An 18,038-nucleotide genomic window follows, 5' to 3' on the forward strand; every position below is an offset into this window, starting at 1 on the left:
GAATTTCAGGCCTCATCACCGTTATTTTACAATGATGCCGACATCCCAAGAGCAGTGAGCTTGCCTAAGGGCACCCAGCTGGTGAATGGTAATACTGTGATTCAAACCGGGGTCTGCCTTTCTCCAAATGCCAGGCATAATCTTTCTCATTATGCCACTTTCTCCCCGAAGTTTGCTGTCTGTGGCTTTCTCAGTTAGAGTTATTTGGTTGTAAGTTTGTAATCTTCAGCAGAAGGGAATTCACTCGAAGGCATAAGGGTCTTCTGGAGCCAATGGGAATCTTAAAATCAGGTCTCGGGAAGGGAAAGCAGGGACGTCTGGTCTCTGCACAAGTACTTAGATGAGATGGCGAGACATCATGTCCGACTTCTTTGTCCCTCTGCTTCAGATTCCAATTCCAGGAGGAAGTCCCAGACAGACCTGACTTGGGTTATGAGCCGATCCCTTGACTTGGAGAAGGCAAGGTCCCTGATTACAAATCCACCAGACTGTACCCCATGGGGGCAAAAGACAATATTCTTTTAGGAAGTGAGGCTGAATCCTCGGCAGTCACAACACAACAAGGCTCCTCTGATGGAGGGGATGGAGGGACTTATAAAAGCATGAAGATGAGACCGTCTCACAGGTACACTGTGAACCTTAAGTGCATGCGTGTGTGCGTGCTCACTCAGTCGTGTCTGACTCTGTGACCCCAGGGACTGTAGCCTGCCAGGCTCCTCTGTCCATGGGATTCTCCAGGCAAGAATATTGGAATGGTTTGCCATTTCCTCCTCCAGGGAATCTTCCTGACCCAGGGGTCCAACCCACGTCTTCTGCATTGGCAGGCAGATTCTTTACCACTGAGCCACCTGCGAAGTCCATGAACTTCAACTAGAACACAGCAAAAGCCCAGAAGTCCATGCAATCACTAAAACAGATAGGGTCATTCAGAATAAAATTGCCACCCAGAAAAATGACTGTGAATGGCTTCAAAATCGTTTGCAAAATATTGTGAGTTTGTGCATTTTTCTAAGTACAAGGTCAATTTATTTGATCAGATTATCTAAAATTATTTTTAAAAGGCTTTTAGGAGATCTTAGGGAAGAAAAAGAGAAACTCCTAACTGAGCTCAGATCCCAGAAACTACCTGGAAAAATTAAGCCTGATGTCCTTGCCTGGCACCACACAGACAAGGCTGGCAGAATCCACCAGTCCTGAGCCAGGAAAACAATGCTTTTTAAAAAGGCAACAACACAGACAGACACAGGCAGGAGCTAGCACGTTTGCGCACAGTTACACAGCAGGGGCCTCCCTGGGGCTCAGGCAGTAAAGGGTCTGCCTGCAATGCAGGAGACCTGGGTTTGATCCCTGGGTCGGGAAGATCCCCTGGAGAAGGGAATGGCCATCCACTCCAGTATTCTTGCCTGGAGAATCCCATGGACAGAGGAGCCTGGTCCTGCAGTCCATGGGGTCTCATGAGTCGGACATGACTGAATGACTGACACTACTACTCTACACAATAAATAGTAAGAAAGAGTATAGATCCAAAAGGAAAAATAACTATGTGGTTATTCCAGAAAAATGGTTATCATTGGAGGAAGCCAGGGGGCGCTCTGGGGTCAAAAGCAAAAGGTCAGTTGCAGAAGTATTCAAACAGAGCACTGTCCTTCACAGCTCAGTTCAGTCGCCCAGCCGTGTCCAGCTCTTTGCGACGTCATGGACTGCAGTATGGCAGGCTTACCTGTCCATCATCAACTCCCAGAGCCTACTTAAAGTCATGTTCATCACGTCAGTGATGCCATCCAACTATCTCATCCTCTGTTGTCCCCTTCTCCTCCTCCTAGGGGACACTGTCCCTAGCTGGCTCCTTACCAAAAGAGAACCAGCTCTCTATCCCATGAGAGTATCCTCCCAGATCTAGACATCAAAAGACCCTAGAATACAGGGACTTGGAAAACGCGGCTATTGTGTAATTAAATATATAATTGTTCAACACATAAATTTGTGGATGATTCAATATACAAACAAGAGAACTACAATTGTTAGCTGCAGCTACCCAATTTATAGGTACTAAGTGGTAAGTCTCTACTAAGTGTCAGGGACCGAGCTAAAAGCTTTAGCTGATGAATTTCTCATCCTCACAATAACCCTGAAAGGTATTTACCATCATACCCATTTTACAGATGAGGCTCCTAGGACTCCACATAATGGAAGGACTTGTCTATTGTTACAGGACAATAAGCAGTGGACTTGAAATGAGAGCTGCCAGCTTGAGCATCCGTGTGCTTGCCACAGTGCCAGCATGCCTCACAATGCCCATTGGCATCAACTACATGTTGGGCATTTTGCTAATTCTTAATAACAGTCCTTGAAATAGGTATTATTGTCTTCTTATTCTTTTTTTTTTTTTAATAAGAAAACTGAGTCTAGAAAGGCCATTATTGATAATTTGACAAAGGGCATATTTTTAGCCCAGATTTTTTTAAATCCAAATCTGTTTGGCTTTAAAGCTCAGGGACTTTCCACCAAACCTCCTGCCTATCTAATTCAGTTTGATTCTTTTAAATGCATTGACTTGGTTTTATTTCCACGAGCATTGTACTTAATGCATAGAGAAACACAGCCCCTGCCCTCAAGAAACTTTTAATCTTGTTAGGATATTAGTTACATGGTATGGAAAACAACCATGATAACTATATGGCTATGAGGTTTTATAAACATGGCCACAAGCTCTTTGGGACTTCTTCCTTCCAGAAGTGGCTCCTCCCTTTAACTTGGGCTAGTATGCCTAGTTTATAGCAATAGAACACACCAAAGAGATACTGTGTTACTTCCAAGGCTAGCTTATAGAAAGTCATGTAGCACCTGGGCTATTTACTGACCCAAGGGTTCTTACAGTTCTGAGCCTCCATATAAGAAATTAGATCACTCTAAGGCCCCCATGCTTCAGGGAAGCTCGTCACATCAAAGGGTTTACACACAGGCACTTTGGTCAACAATCCCCACAGAGCCATCTTCAAGTTAAACCACCTGGGTGCCAGACGTATGGGTGAACAGCCTGAAGATGATTCTAGTATCCACCCATTCAAGTCTCCCCTAGTCATTCCCTTCTCTCTATGACATGTCACACATCCAGGAGCAGAGATGAGCCATCCTAAAGAACCATGTCCCAAACCCTGACCCAAAGAATCATGGACCATAATAAAATGGCCATGGTTTTACAACACTAAGTTTTGGCAGTGGTTTGTAAATCAACCATGCATGCATGCTTAGTTGCTCAGTCATGTCCGACTCCGGGACCCCATGGACTGAGGCCCACCAGACTTCTCTGTCCATGAGATTCTCCAGGCAAGAATACTGGAGTGGGTTGCCATTCACTTTTCCAGGGGATCTTCCCGACCCAGTGATCAAACCTGAGTCTCCTGCATAGCAGGCAGATTCTTTACCTTCTGAGCCACCAGGGAAGTTCGAATCAGCCATAAGTAATCAGAATAAAGGCTTTTAAAGTGGTTATTTAAGACCAGGCATGTCCTCCAAGCTTGACACTCAACACCTCATTTGATCCTCCCTCAGCCCAAGGACACAGGTGACTATTAAAGAACATGCCCAAGATTGCTTAGCTAGTTCAAGCCCTGGCCACACTAAGTCCAGCGTCAGGACCGTGAACTGCTCTGCTACACAGGGAGGGACATTCTGCCTGTGCAGAGAGTCTACAAAGCCCAGAGCCAATCAGTTTTCAGAAACACCGACTGCTATTTTTGACACTAAACATCTTTTTCTTTCTTAATTTCAGAAGGCTTACTGGGGAACTGAGCTAATTATTTGAGCCTTAATCAAGGACCAGCCACTCCCTGAAGCAGCTGTCCTGGCCTCTTGATTGCCTCTAGAAAGTCCCTGGGGTTGGTTACTTGTTGGCTCAGGTCTAAACCCCAAATCTCAGCCTGAGAAGTGAAGATGTATAGGGTTGAAATGATCCTTGGAGATCTGCCAGCCTCCTCCCTTTGTCCCCTCAAAAGACGAGGAAACTGAGGCCCAGAGAGGTCAAGTGACTTGTCCAAGGTCACACAGTATGTCAGAGGTACAGCCAGGTCTCTGAATTCCCAGGCAAACATTCTTTCCACCACACCATGCTGCAGTTGCTAAAAATTCCCCAGAGCTGCCTCCCTCAGCCCTCCACTTGACAAAGCTGTTTCCCCCATACACCCCCACACAACTACACACAGTCACATTTGGCAAGAGGTGCTATCAGCCCCACTCTGCTCATGAAACGCCGGTTTGCAATGGGGCCTCCTTGTTCGTTAGCAACACAGACAAAGGAAAGTGCAGCGCAGTCTTCTCAGAAGGAGATGTCTCTTGTTTTAAAGACGGGAAGAGGGCTTCCTGGCTGAATATGGCTCGAATCAGCATGCAGCTCCAGTCGGGAAAAAACCTAGAGGAGATTTCGGTCTCTGCAAAATTTCTAGAACATATAAGGAAGGCACATGGCAGGAAGAAGCTTAAGGGAAGTGTCTCAGTATTAAAATGTGCGCCTGAACAGAGCAAACAAAGCAGATTGGTAACCATCTTGTGGCATGAAGTAATTAGAAGCGGGGGGCGGGGGGGAGCATTAGACATTAAAACCTCCCATGAACTAACTGGCCTTCCCATTTTGGATTTTTTCTCTAGTCCTGGTTCCCAGCTGTTTTGTTTGTTTTTTCCCTTTCTATATCTTAACCAAGCTCCTTTGGTCCCTCTCCCCTTGGGTTCCACAGTATTCCTTATTTATTTATTTATTTTCGACTAGATTTGGTCCCTTCTGTCTCCCTGGTTTCTCAGATTGGCAGTGGCTTCCTACAGCTTTGAGTGATCATTATTGAGGACCAAATGCTGTGATTGAGGCTGAAATGAAAGCAGGACAGACTTCTCATGAGGGCAGCTAACACCACAAAGCTGGGGTCCCCTCCGATTACAGTTCTGAGACACGCATCTGTCCGGGTGGGTTGAGATCAGTGGGAAGCGGGTAGACCAGATGATCTCCAGAGCTACTTGCAAAGCTTGAAAGCCTCCTGGCTAGAGAAGGGAATGAGGGGGAGGGACAAAACCAAGTTCCATGGCAGAAATGCAGGACTTGTAAGCTGGCAGCAGATGGAGAGGAAAGTGCCAGTTTCTAGCAGGAGGAGATGCACTGCTTACATTTCTTAAGGCTACTGCACACCCCAGGCCTTCCCTTCCAAAGCATCAGCTGAATGGCGCCCAGGAACCACACAGTCAGCCACATGTACAGGTACAAGCTGAGTTCTCTAAAGAAGAAACTGGCCCAAATGGAAGTTCTCAGCCGCTTCCCCTCAAAGCTGTCCTCCCCATCGCCTACCCCACTCTCAGGCAAACCTGTCCCAAGAGCAGCCTGTGGTCCAAAGCCCCCTCCTCATTCTCCCCTGCGGAAACTCCCGCCCCAGAGAGAAGACTGGGGGATCAGCACCAGCGAGACCACAGCCGGCAGTCTCATCACAGCCGGGGCAGCCCAGGAGAGGACGCTGGCCTCCCACAGCGGGCCTCGTATCTCCTCACGGCCTCAAATGCTGCTGCGCTGTGTGTCGGTGTTTGTGAAATGCTTCTCGAATAAGGTCAGTATTCCACACAGAGTCAGGACTCTAATAAAATGCAGAACTTGTGCTGTTTGCCAGCTAGCTGCTGAGGCATACTTGAATTCTTTCTCGGATACAATTGTTCTCATATTAATATTTTCCCCATGCGTTCTTTTTTTTCAAATTCTACTTGTACTATTTTTTTTTTATGATGTGTGAGTTTTCCTACATATTGTACCCACTAACAGGGATGAGTGGGGCTTGCTTTCACCAGTGGTTCCTGAGGGCTTGATGTCTCATCCTTCATTTTCCCCATCACCCCATAAATCTCCTCCTCTCTGAACCTAGCATGGTGGCTTTCACCTTGTCAGTCACCTGGTGGGAAGCTCAGCCCAGATTGAGTTCCATATTATTTTGAGCTGTTCCGGTTATGAGGATATTTCACTTGATTTAGTCATCATTCTATGCTGCTGATCTATGTTGTGCTCAGTCATGTCCAACTCTCTGTGACCCGCTGGACTGCAGCCCGCCAGGCTCCACGGGATTCTCCAGGCAAGAGTACTAGAGTGGGCTGCCACTTCCTTCTCCAGAGGATCTTTCCAACCCAAGGATCGAACCCACATCTCTTGCATCTCCAGCATCACAGGCAGATTATTTATCACCTTGCCACCTGGGAAGCCCCAGTCATCCTTGTTCAATTCAGTTCAGTCACTCGATGGTGTTTGACTCTCTGCTACCCCATGGACTGCAGCACACCAGGCCTCCCTGTCCATCACCAACTCCCAGAGTTTACCCAAACTCATGTCCATTGAGTCAGTGATGCCATCCAACCGTCTCATCCTCTGTTGTCCCCTTCTCCTCCTGCCTTCAATCTTTCCCAGCATCAGCATTGTAGGCACTCAATAAATAGCTCCCTTAAATGACTCCATCTTTCAAGGAGCCCCTTACATGGTTTTACCTTATTGAGACCACCAGTTAGTAGTTACTCAGGTGAAACGTTCTCTCCACCTGGCTGGGTTACTGGTGTTGGTATGAGGCTCTATTTGCATGTGTAAAAGATGCATGTTGATAAATGAAAAGGAAAAGCCCAGTCAAAATTCAAAAACATGGGTGATCCTGAGCAAGTCCTTTGAATTCGTTGTTTCCTCACCTATAAATATAAGATGCTAAGATGAACCCTGATCCTCTTTTAGATGCAGGATTTTAGCTGATAAAGCTCTTGTGGGTGGCATCAGTAAGTCATTGCCACGGCACTAGATTTAGGAGACATTTGCAGACATTTGATCTCATTTAAACTCTGCATCAGTGCCATGAGAGAAGTGTTATTCCCACCATTCTAAAGGTTACAGATGAGACAATTAAGACTCCCAAAGATACTCCTGTAAGTTCCTGCAGTTAAAAAAATGGATGGAAACCAGGTTTCTCCCTAGGTCTTTTTCCTCATTAAAGGTTATATCAGACTGTACTCTCCACTGGTTTCACATTAACACCTCTTCGAAACCTCATACATAAAACACTTTCTACCTACATTACAGAGCTTGGCAGAGGTGCAGGTGAGCAACAGAATATCAGAAAGGACTAGATGATCCAGAAACTTTCATAACACATTTCTGAGCAAGACAGCATGCCAATGAAATCATCATTGCTGAGCTTTCCAATCACAGAAGAAGCCACTCTATTCTCTGCTTGGGTTGCATGGAGTTTAGGAGCACGTTGTAGTCATCATTCACAGGGGCCAGCCCCAGATGACTTCTCCCCACCACCCTGGGCATTATGAAAGACTTTGGGTGGCCCTGAAGATGAAGTCTCAGGCTGTCTTCAGGACACAGCCATGGATTGGCAGTCTGCAGTCTCCAACTAAGGTCCAGGCCGCAAAGATCCTCCTGAAATACAATCTCAGGAACTGAGGTTTAGATGGTCAAAGTCCAAATTCAGTACTAGGCAATGGAGAGCTACCTGCAGGGCAGGACTGGGTAAGAAGCCAAGCTTGGAAGGGTCAAGGGGAGGGCCAGGAGAGATACACAAGATGCACACACCCATGGTCAAGCCGACAAGCCTCAGATTAGAAGAGACCGCAGACATACTATGCAGACGGACCTGAGCTGGGGGATCTACTAACTGAGGGCAGGGGAGCAAAGGGGGATACGCCGGGAGCAGACAGAAACTAGGGAGGCTGAGAAACGCAAGAGGGAGTCAAGGTGGGTGGTTCAATGTGCTGGCAGACTTTCAGGAACCACACTCCATGCTGTTGCCAAAGTGCAGAATGAATCAGGGGTCAGGAACTCAGACTGGCATTTCGGACAAGAGAAGAGGAATCTGAGCCCACACAAGCAGTGATAAAACCATGAAAAGTGAAGTCGCGTTCATTCCAGCAAGGCTGCATCTTATACACATCCTGTACCAGCAGGACCCAACCTCAGGGTGGCAGGAGTCCAGAGATCACGACTGAAAGAAGGCGAGTGGTACCACCAGCTAGAAGGGAAGACAATCCCTGGCAAGAGCTAGGCAGATACTCGTGGGGGAAAACACCCGCCAAGAAGGCTCATCAGGGGACTCCTCTGGTGGCCCAGCAGTTAAGACTTCGCCTTCCACTGCAGGGGTACAGGTTCAGACCCTGGTCAGAGAGCTAATAGCTCACATGCCTTGCAGCCAAAAATCCAAAACAAAACAAACAAATAAACAAAGCAGAAGCAATACTGTAACAAATTCAATAAAGACTTAAAAAAAAAAAGGCCCACATTAAAAAAAAAAAAAAATGAAGCCACATTAGAATGTTTTTGGAGGGTTGTTCCCCTCAAATCTAAAATAAAAAATCATAGTAATTAACCACATAACCATGGTGATATTTTCCCTAAGACTGGGTTTAGTCCTAAACACACTAAATGCCCCCGGTTGATAAAACTTTCTTAAGAGCAGCTCCTATCATTTTAAATGGGGCTCAGGCCCCCTTAGGTTTCTTATAACTGTGAACTCTGTGAGTCTAAACTACATTCCTATTTCTCGCCATGGGAACCCACTTCTCCAATTCAAACGTCACGTATTAATATGTCCTGAAGCCGGACAGGCTAGCTCTTTTGCCAGGTGGCCAGAACATAGCATCGGAACCCCTCTCAGGATACCTTGCATCAATAGGTTCTCACTGATTCAATAGGATCTTGCTTTTTTCCCTTCTGGTTCATTCTTTGAGAACTAAGTTTAGAAGACTGGACAAGGTGTGCTAACTGAACTTGGGGAGGGATAACATGACCAGTAGTGGGAGCACAGACCAGAGACCAGCCTGCCTGGACAAACCCTGGCTCCACACCTCCCACCTGGGGAAGGGACCTCTCTGACTCTGTTTCCTTATCTGTAAAATGGGGGCACAAGGAGTTCCTGTTTGGCATGACTGTTTGAAGATAGAGTCTATGTACATCCAGAGTGGGAGCAGCACCAGGCCCAAACAAGGGCCCCACAGACGGGCGCTGTGCTGGTGATGGAGAAGCCCAGTGCCACTGCCGTCAGTGTTTACAGAGGCTTCAGGAGCATCTGGAGACTTCAGTCCTCTATGCCTCGTCCTGCATCACATCCATTCACCCACTTTCCAAGCAAATGAGCTCTGTACCAGTGGGCACCCCAGACAGTCAAAGAAATCACTTTGAGAAATGGAGGTTCTCAGATGGGCCTTGCTGCTGAAAAGAAGGACCTGATTTCTCAGGCTAGACTATTTCACAGGAGAGAATAACACACATACACACACCCACACCCACACCCACACACACACACACCCCACATCGTAGGCTGATGGGGCTTCTGGCATCAAACTTGACAGAAAAAGGATGAAGCAAAAGTCATGAAGGAAAAGGCTACAAGAAACCAAGAGTATCGAGAAAACTCAACATACAGGGGAATTAAACATTAATAGGAAATCATTCCAGAGGAAATACGAACAATAGAACTCCAGGGAAAGAAGATGCTACAGGCCAGTAAGACCTCAAGATTTGTATCTACCCCGGCCAGGAAGAACAGGACAATGTACTTATGTAATCTACACCCCAGACCATAGAAAGATGTCGAAAAAACTGAGAGAGTGTTGCTGACTATATTGACAACCTGGATAAAGATCTATAGGGCAAGCTCATTAAAACTGCAGAGGAAATGAGGAGAGGAGTGGTTAATATGCTGGAAGGAAAATCAACGGAGAAATGTTCCTGAAAAGCTGATGAAATGCAACTATTTGCCAAAATTTAATTAGGATAAATGCAAAGTGTTGTACTTAAATGCCAAAAGTCAAATGCACAAATCGAGGCTGGGAGAAAATAAGGTCAACAGCACGGAGGATTGGGGAGACACTGGGGAGACAGTGAACAGCAGGATCAGAATGAGCCAACCCAGGGGCAGGGGCTGAACCAAGCGAAGAGGTCCCTGCAGCAGGTCCCGATAGGAGGTGAGACAGTGAGGGAGTGGAAGGTCTCATTCAAACTAATGAAAGGCGAAGAGGATTGGAATCTATTTAAAGGAAGAAAACTGTGAAAGGAAAGAGCGCTTGTCTCAAAGTCTAACACGCACAGAATAGCTGAGGTGATTATAAAAGTTTATGGAAGAAAAGAGAAGCCTTGGGTAAGTGGGTGGTGAGAAATACAGCGGCAGTAAGATGTCTGAAACCCCATTGTTTGGGAAAGGATTCTGCTTGCTCTGTATAATAACAAGTAATGGCGGATAAGTCCAACCCCCAAAGATAAAGTTTTCTTAGAACTTCTTTTAAAAATAGAATAAATTGCCTTAGGAAGAACTGAGGGCCTCACCACCAAATGTAATCAAACAAAGGAGAATGACCACTTTCCCCCAAATTATGCTGGTGGAAGACCAACCTGCACATGGTCGAAACTTGGACAAGAGGACCTCTTTCAACCTCGACAATCTATATTTTTCCAAATTAGGCTTTATCTTGAGTGTGCTCCGGAACGAAGACTATAGTCAATAAGAATTGTGATAAGCATGATAATAGGTGTATTTATGGAGGATGCACTGGGATTCATGCAGTCTATGTATCTGATACAGCATCCCATTTAAGGGGATGATTATCATTTCCATTTTATAAATGAAGACACTGAGGTGACCCAGCTAGTTAAAAAGTGAACCAGGACTGGAGCCCCAGCTGGCTCTGAAATCCACAGCTCTGCTCACAGAAGTATTCCTTCCCCACTTCCCAATCTGCTTCAGCATTGAGGATCTTTCATCACACACACTTGACACTGTTTCTGGGGGAATGGCTGGACCAAGCGCGGTGCCAATAACAGAACCACGAAGACCACAGACAGTGGGAAGGAGAGTGTAGCCTTTGGCAGACTGGAGCTAGCAGCAGTTTCAAAGTACAGCCTAGGTCTCCCAGCAGAGATCTCCCCATCTGAGTAAGACGGATTTAAATTTAAGTCTGGAGAATAATGAATAATCGGGAGCCTCGAAAAACTCAACAGCAGAAACCACAGCAGGGCACCCTCGGATCTACTCTATCCAGAATTAGTGGTGCCTCAGAAAATCTCTCAGGGAAAAAAAATATGCCTTGTTCTTGTTTGTTTTTTGTTTTTCCAGCAGTTACAAAAAGGGTTAAGACCACCTTACAGAACAGGGGTGGAGCACGCTAGTAAATACAGCTGTTTCAAGTGAAAGCAGTAACAGAGGCAGACAAGGGAAGGCAGTAAAAGTAGGTACTTAGGCAAAGACAGGAGGAATAAGCATTGAAAAAATAAAGTCAGGGCCAAAAATTCCGCATGAAAGTCCAGCCCCCTCAAAATAAATAAATAAAATGCATTCCTTATTTAAATATTCCACAGAGCAGCATGCCCATGGAAAAGATATGAACCACTTCAACCGTAATCTCATTTTTACGGAACAGAGGCCAACCTGGGCTTAGCTGGGGAGGAGAGGGAGGCAACCAGGCACGAAGGGGTTGGGCACGGCCTACGTGCAGGCAGGGAGCTTGCCCCGACAGGCACACTTCGAGTGGGCATCTCAAAACTTCCAGCCGATGAGGCCCGAGATGAAGAAATGGAAATAACTGCTGTGGTCACAGTCATTAAGAGTTTGTGGAGGCCTATGTGCCAGGTACTGTGTTAAGCACTTCCGGTACATCATTTCATTTAATTGTCCCCCAGAGGAACACTGACTGCCCCCTGTACAGATAAGGAACGGTAGTTGGAAAAGCAGCATGCTGGGCTCTGCGCTGAGTGCTTCGCACGGATGCCTTGGGCCACGTGCACAGCATTCCAACAGGGGCCAGTGTGAGTGCCACCCCTGTATACGGGTGTGGAAATATGGTACAGAGGGATGAAACAGGTGGCAGCCCAGAGGAGTGGGGTGACCTGTCCCAAGTGCAACAGCAAAGATGGAGCAGAGCCAGAACAGAGCTGTCTGTCTCCAGAGACCAGGCCTGAACCAGGAGGCATGGGGCTCTGAAATCATCTTGCATCACCCACCTAGTGCCAAAGACTCCCCAGCTCTCAGACCTGTTGTTCTGGCTTTCCAGGGGAGAAACAACTCAATGACAACAAAGGGGACTGGAGAGAAACAAAGAATCAAAGTAGCAAATACGCAGAAATAAACAAGGCCCGGCTCCTGCACAAAAGCAAAACTCAACAGCAACCTACAAATGCATGGATTAATACCAGCAGAGCAGCAATCAAAAACCATAGAGTGGAGGATAAAGCTGATGAGCTTCTGATTAGAAAGTCCTACGTTTAAGTGATCGGGATTTCTAGCTCTTTTCACGGGCATGTGCACAGTAGGAGTTTTGCAAGGTTGCTTAGCAACGCCTGGCAACCAGACTCCAGAATGGATCACTCCTTGGTAACTCTAGTAAGGCAATAATTTTAGTTCATGAAAGCTAAATTTTAGAAACCCTTAATAACTCATATAATAGGTTACTAGTAAGTAGCCTGCAGCCATACATAAAAATGCAAATCTATAACCACTCAGCTTTCACTTGTATGAACCAAAGAAAGACGTGTACTTTTGAGATTCATCATTAATTTATTTAATACATACTTGCTGAAAACCTACTAAGTGCCAGACACTGTTCTATGCTGTGGGAAAGAGGCTTTTGACAGTTCACCAGTGAACTACAGACTATACACGAAAAACCATGCGCTGGACTAGAATCCTACTTTTAGGAAAACGAGGCCCAGAGAAGGAAAACATTCCATTCTAAGTTGCACAGCACCCTGCAGGATATTTTCAGCTGTTATGTCCCACCCAGTAGACTCAGCAGGAAAACACCACTCCCCTGAAAAGGCCATATCCCTATGGTTGGTCCAGAGAGGCCTCAGGATCCACCAGTTTGCCTCCTGGTCCTCTGAGCTGGCCTGGAGGGCTGGGAGTACCAGGATGCAGGGCCTGGCTGTTGAGCATCTTGGAAAGTCTCCCACTTGACCTCAGGACCTCTGTGGTCAAGTAAGGGAAAGCCTATGACACGGTGTCGGTTTTTATTGGACCCAACCACCGGCGAAGCTTGCCGTCATCTGGAGTGATGGAGAAAATTAAGTTACCACATTCTCACGTTTCAGCCTTTAGCCCGTATTCCTTCGCAAACAGGAAATGTTTATTTAAATACAGCAGTCTCCAGCATGTTCCAGAGCCAAGTGAAAAACCAAAGATGTCCACTCTTGCCCCACTCCACTGTTCAGGCCACCACCTCACTGTGGGTGAGAAGCAGGCCTCCGCCTGCCTTTAGGCAGGACGGGGCGAAGGGGTCCTACATGAGAGCTCATTTTCATGTCTCCTCCTTTTCTAGGCCAAGATTGTGGTTGGAGAAGAATTACATCCGTGGGCTCCTTTTGTACTCAGAAGGGCAAACGCAACATCTGTTTACTCTGTGCTCCATGCTAAACATTTTGTTTCAGGCACACCATCCACTTCCTCTCCCCTCGTCCTCTATCTCTGCTCTCTGGATAATAAATTACACGGAATTCTCCTCTGCATTTATTTTGCTTTCTTGTGGGTGTCACCTCCCCACTGAAGGGAAAAAAAAATTTGTCAGTAGTTTATAAACGGCAGAGAGTTTCTCCATGTGATGTGCTGACATTATGGAGAATATGCTAGAACACAGACCCCTAGCTCACAGATACCAGCTTACTTATGAACAATTTAACAGGCCCCATTCCAGGCCTGAAGCAAAGTCCAGATGGTGACTACATCATCCCCATGCACGTTTCCCTTAAAGGCGTGCCACGGGTGGACATGGTCACAACAACACCAGAGCAACAACTACACACACACACACACACACACACACACCCCTTCATAAAAGGCTCTTTGGGAGACAGAATAGCAAGAACGCAGAAGGGAGAAAATGCTTCCTCTTTGTTATAAAATGCAACGTAAACATCTGAGATCAGAAGTGGATTTTAGGAAGGTCCTGAGCATCTAAAGGCAGTGCTGACAAAAGTTGTTGTTGTTTAGTCGTTCAGTCGTGTTTGACTCTTTGTGATCCTGTGAACTATAGCTCACCAGGCTCCTCTGTCCGTGGGATTTTCCAGGCAAAAATATTGGAGTGGATTGCCATTTCCTTCTCCAGGGGATCTTCCGGACCCAGGGATCAAACCCCAGTCTCCCGTGGCTCCCGAACTGCAAGCAGATTCTTTACCACTGAGCCACCAAGGAAGCCCCGCTGACAAAACTTAGCCACATGAAAAAATGAGCCTTGAGAAGTTGAAAGGGCTTACTAAAGGAAAGTTCCTTCTTCCATCCTTTGATTACATTCTTGAAGTTGGATTACTGGTTTTCCTCTGTATATGCCATGATTTTATATACAGTTACTGGAATGCAGCTCAAGTTATGTTTGTTGAATGAATGAAGGGAAGAATGAATGAAAAATTCCTCCCTAAAGAAATCCTTAGCATAACTCAGAAATTCCACCCCCTCCCCCCAAGAGTATGCAGAATTGAAATGTTACATGTGAGCTGACTGAGAGAGGGTGTGGGATGAGGAAGGACTATTGGAACTGTTGTTGGGAGGCTGTGCCTAATCCCTGCAGTAACTCTGACCCAGCCTGCCTGTAAAACCTGCCCCCACCCCCACACCCAGAGGAGGAAAGAAACTAGATGAAAAGCCAGCCTTGGCAACCACCTCACCCTAATGCAAGCCCACCAAACGAGACATCAGTGACCAGAACCAAGGAAGATGAGATTCACACATTCCAAAGTACCCCCTACCCCGCCAGTGCCTGCTGGTGGCCATGATGGCAGAGGCCCATGGGAATGCCCAGGACTCCAGTCTCCACCCAGTTTCTTCAATTACAGAGCAGATGGGCAGCCCCCAATTGCCTGGGTCTCCTGGGGGAGGCAGTGCAGTGGCATGATGGCTGCAGAGCTGTGCCCGCAGCTTTTGAGGACTCCCTACATGCCAGAAGTAGAGGGGCCTTCTCTCCTTGCTGTCTCAAACATGCCACATGATTTTAAATATCAAAGAGACCCCAAACAGGAGAGCTAATGTCAAAGCAAGTCAATGTTTGCAGACTCCACCTGAAGCAGCAGTAACAGGTGCCTATTCTAAGACCCTGGCCCAAGGAGAACCCTCCCAGGACCATCTGTTTACAGATCTTGGTCCAAGCTGACCCTTGTTCCAAGGATGTCCAGCAGAGGGGTAAAGGGTGTCTACTTGGGAGCCAGATACACTTGAATTCAAACTTAACTAGATACTACATGACCTTGAGCCAATGACAAAAAGGCTTAACAGTTAAGTGGAATAATAAGCATTCCCTTTGTAACTAATAAGACAGTTGTAGAGATTCAGTAAGATAATACATGTAAACAAACTGAGGCACACAAAGCATTTGTTAAACATTAGCTATAGTTATTATTTCACTCACTCATGTGGTTGGCCCTGGTGTGAGGAGGTAGGTGAATTTAGTTTATCAGTTATAGGTTTCCAAAACCACCACTAAAACAAGTTTTTCACTGGCATGGTAGAATGTAATGTCTGAATTCAGTTGTGGAAGCCTGGATTCTGGCCCTTTTATTGCCACCAAATTGCTTTGTGACCTTAGGCGAGTCATTTCACATTTCCAAGCCACATTTTCCACGTGTATGCATGAAGGTTCAGCTCTATCCTGCTCTAGAACGGTATGGTTCACCCCCACAGAATAATCACTGCCCTTGGGGAAAAAAAAATGTTTTAAACCAAAGGAAAGCAGGAAAAAGGAAGGCAATTCTACTGAGTCTCCGCTCAGGGACACATAAAGAGTAGGCAGCAGAGAATGAAGTGACAGGAGGTGATTAACAGGAATAACACACTCTAAGACAATCCATCTTAGTCTCTTGCCACTCTCCTCCAGACTAAAGCCGGGAAGGCAGAATCTCAAAGACCCCTGCACCCTCTAAGACATGCGGGGAAGGGGCAGTGGGAGAACCAAGACCAGCAGGAAGCTACCAGCTACAGCAAACCCTCACCCACTTCTGGGCTGTGTTCCCAGTCCCTTCCAACACCCCTCCACCATTTCTCCTTCCTTCTTCACTTCGGACCGCAGGCTAGAAAGAGCCCACCCCCAGTCCAAGTTTTGAAATTGGTCCGAGGATCAAAATGATAAATGTTTCCAAAACGTTGACATATGAAAAGTAAATATTTGGTTGCACAATTGGGGTTAAAACGAGGGTCAATCCACCCCACTCTCCAAGCGCCTCTCCTCTTGCTGCCAAGCCCAGGATCCGAGGTTGAGTGCGGTTTGTAAGATTATAGCGCTCGCTCTCATTTAAAGGGCTGTCAGCATTTCCATTCTCTGGCCCCGTTCGGAGAGGCATTTATAACCGAGCCATAAAAAATTCACCCGGGCTGCAACTTGGCATCTCGCAGGCTGCGCTCCAGGCAGGGCGGGTTTTGCAAGCACCCACTCTGAACTGGTTTGGTTCCTCAGAAGTTAGACCTTCAGACACACTCTCAACTTTGCTCGCAAGGGCAGCCAGAGAGCGGCTGGCCCATGCTGATCTCCGCGCTGGTCACAGTCCCTGGGGCCCGCTCTCCTAGTCCCCGTGCCTTGTCGCCCCATCGCCCTTCGGCTTTCTGCTTCCCTCCCTCTTCAAACGGGCGGACCCCTTCCTCTCACTCTAAGACCTCTCCGTAAGACCTCCCTGGCTGCAGTGTCATCTCCTCCCTTGCCTTCTGCCAGCATTCTCTTTGGAAACTGTCAGTTGGCCCTGCGTCTGGAACCCTTCACCCCTGGAGAGACACTGCTCTTCGCTCATCACAGGGGCCTCAAGCCCTTGCTCCCTAGACCTGTCCAAAGCCACAGACCCCCAACTCAGAGGGTGGAGGATCCGATCCAGGAGACGGGGGAGGCAGAGACTGTAACCAACGCGACCAAGGGGAAAGGAAGGATCTGGCGCGCCTGGGGGCCCTTCTGTGGGACCCAGGTGGGTGGCCCGGGTACGGTAGGGCGGGGCGGGGGTACTTACAGGCGCTCGGCATTGCGGGGGATGCCCCGGGGAACCGCCCGGAGGCCCAGCCCGTGGCAGTCCACGCTGGCGGCGGAGCAGGTACACTTGGTGGGGCAGGCGGCAGCTGGGGGCCCGCTCAGAACACTCGCCAACGCCAAGGCCAGCATCAGGCGGGCGCGCACGGCGGCGCCGGCCCCCGTCCGCCCGGGGGCCATAGTGTGCAGGGGCCCGCGCCCGGAGGAGGCTGCCTCGGCAGGGCAAGACGCGCGGAGCCCGCGGAGATGAGCTAAGAGCACGGACGGCCTGGGAGCGGGCAGAGGAGTTAGCGCGGAGGAGGAGCGAGCTCGGCGCTCAGGCGCACGGGGCGCGGGCGGAGCGGGGTGCGCCGGGCGGCGGCGGCGGCAGCAGCTCCATCGGCGGGGCCGGCGCTGCCCCGCTGTGCATCGCTCGGAGTGCCCAGGTGCCGAGCGCCCCCTGGCCCCACCGGACCGCGGCCCGGGGCGCGGGCCGGGTCGGAAACCTGGGGAGAACGCAGTGGGGCGCGGCGCCCTGGGCGTCCGGCTTGGGGCCGGGCTCTGGAGCGCGGCGGCGACGGCGGCTGGCGCACGGGGCGGCTGGGTGAGCTGGCCGGCGCTCGCTCTCTCCATTCACTGAGCAGGGCAGACACCGGAGACGCGAGGCCCACCCCTCCCGCCCCCCAAAAACGCCAGCTCCGCCTCCGATTGGCTGCGCCGCGCGTCATGTCGACTAAGTTGGGAACTTTGCTGGAGCGACCGGGGAGCACGAAGGGAGGAGGCCACCGAGGAGGGAGAAGGAACGGGCGGGAAGAGGGGCTCGGTTGGCCAGCAGGGCCCCAGAATTGAGGCTTATTCACTCTAGGGAGCCAAGGACTGAACAGGCTGATGATACATTTTCTTTATTCTAGCGCTGACCTAGGCATGCTGCTTACAGTTTTACCTTCTGTCCCAACATCGTCCCGCAAGGGGGCATTTGAGTGCCCCTATTTTATAGGTTAAAAGCTCAGAGCTCAGAGAAGTGAAGTGACTTGCCTGAAGCCACACAGCCACTGGGGACCCCAGACTGCGGCCCTCTC

At 48.4% G+C, this 18,038-nt stretch overlaps 1 protein-coding gene across 2 annotated transcripts in view; it reads right to left on the bottom strand.

Moving 5' to 3' along the window:
• SLIT3 (slit guidance ligand 3) overlaps positions 1-17,596 on the bottom strand; it is a 721,395-nt gene extending 703,799 nt beyond the window's left edge. The window contains exon 1 of one of the 2 annotated variants that reach the window (XM_043887427.1): positions 16,964-17,596. In XM_043887427.1, coding sequence (XP_043743362.1) covers positions 16,964-17,592 — 629 coding nt within the window. In that variant the 5' untranslated portion in view covers positions 17,593-17,596. The remainder of the gene's footprint in view (positions 1-16,963) is intronic. The other variant, XM_043887428.1, reaches the window with a different exon arrangement.
• Positions 17,597-18,038: the final 442 nt, after the last annotated feature.

The sequence above is a fragment of the Cervus elaphus genome, chromosome 25, assembly GCF_910594005.1.
Source record: "Cervus elaphus chromosome 25, mCerEla1.1, whole genome shotgun sequence".
Taxonomy (NCBI): Eukaryota; Metazoa; Chordata; class Mammalia; order Artiodactyla; family Cervidae; genus Cervus; species Cervus elaphus.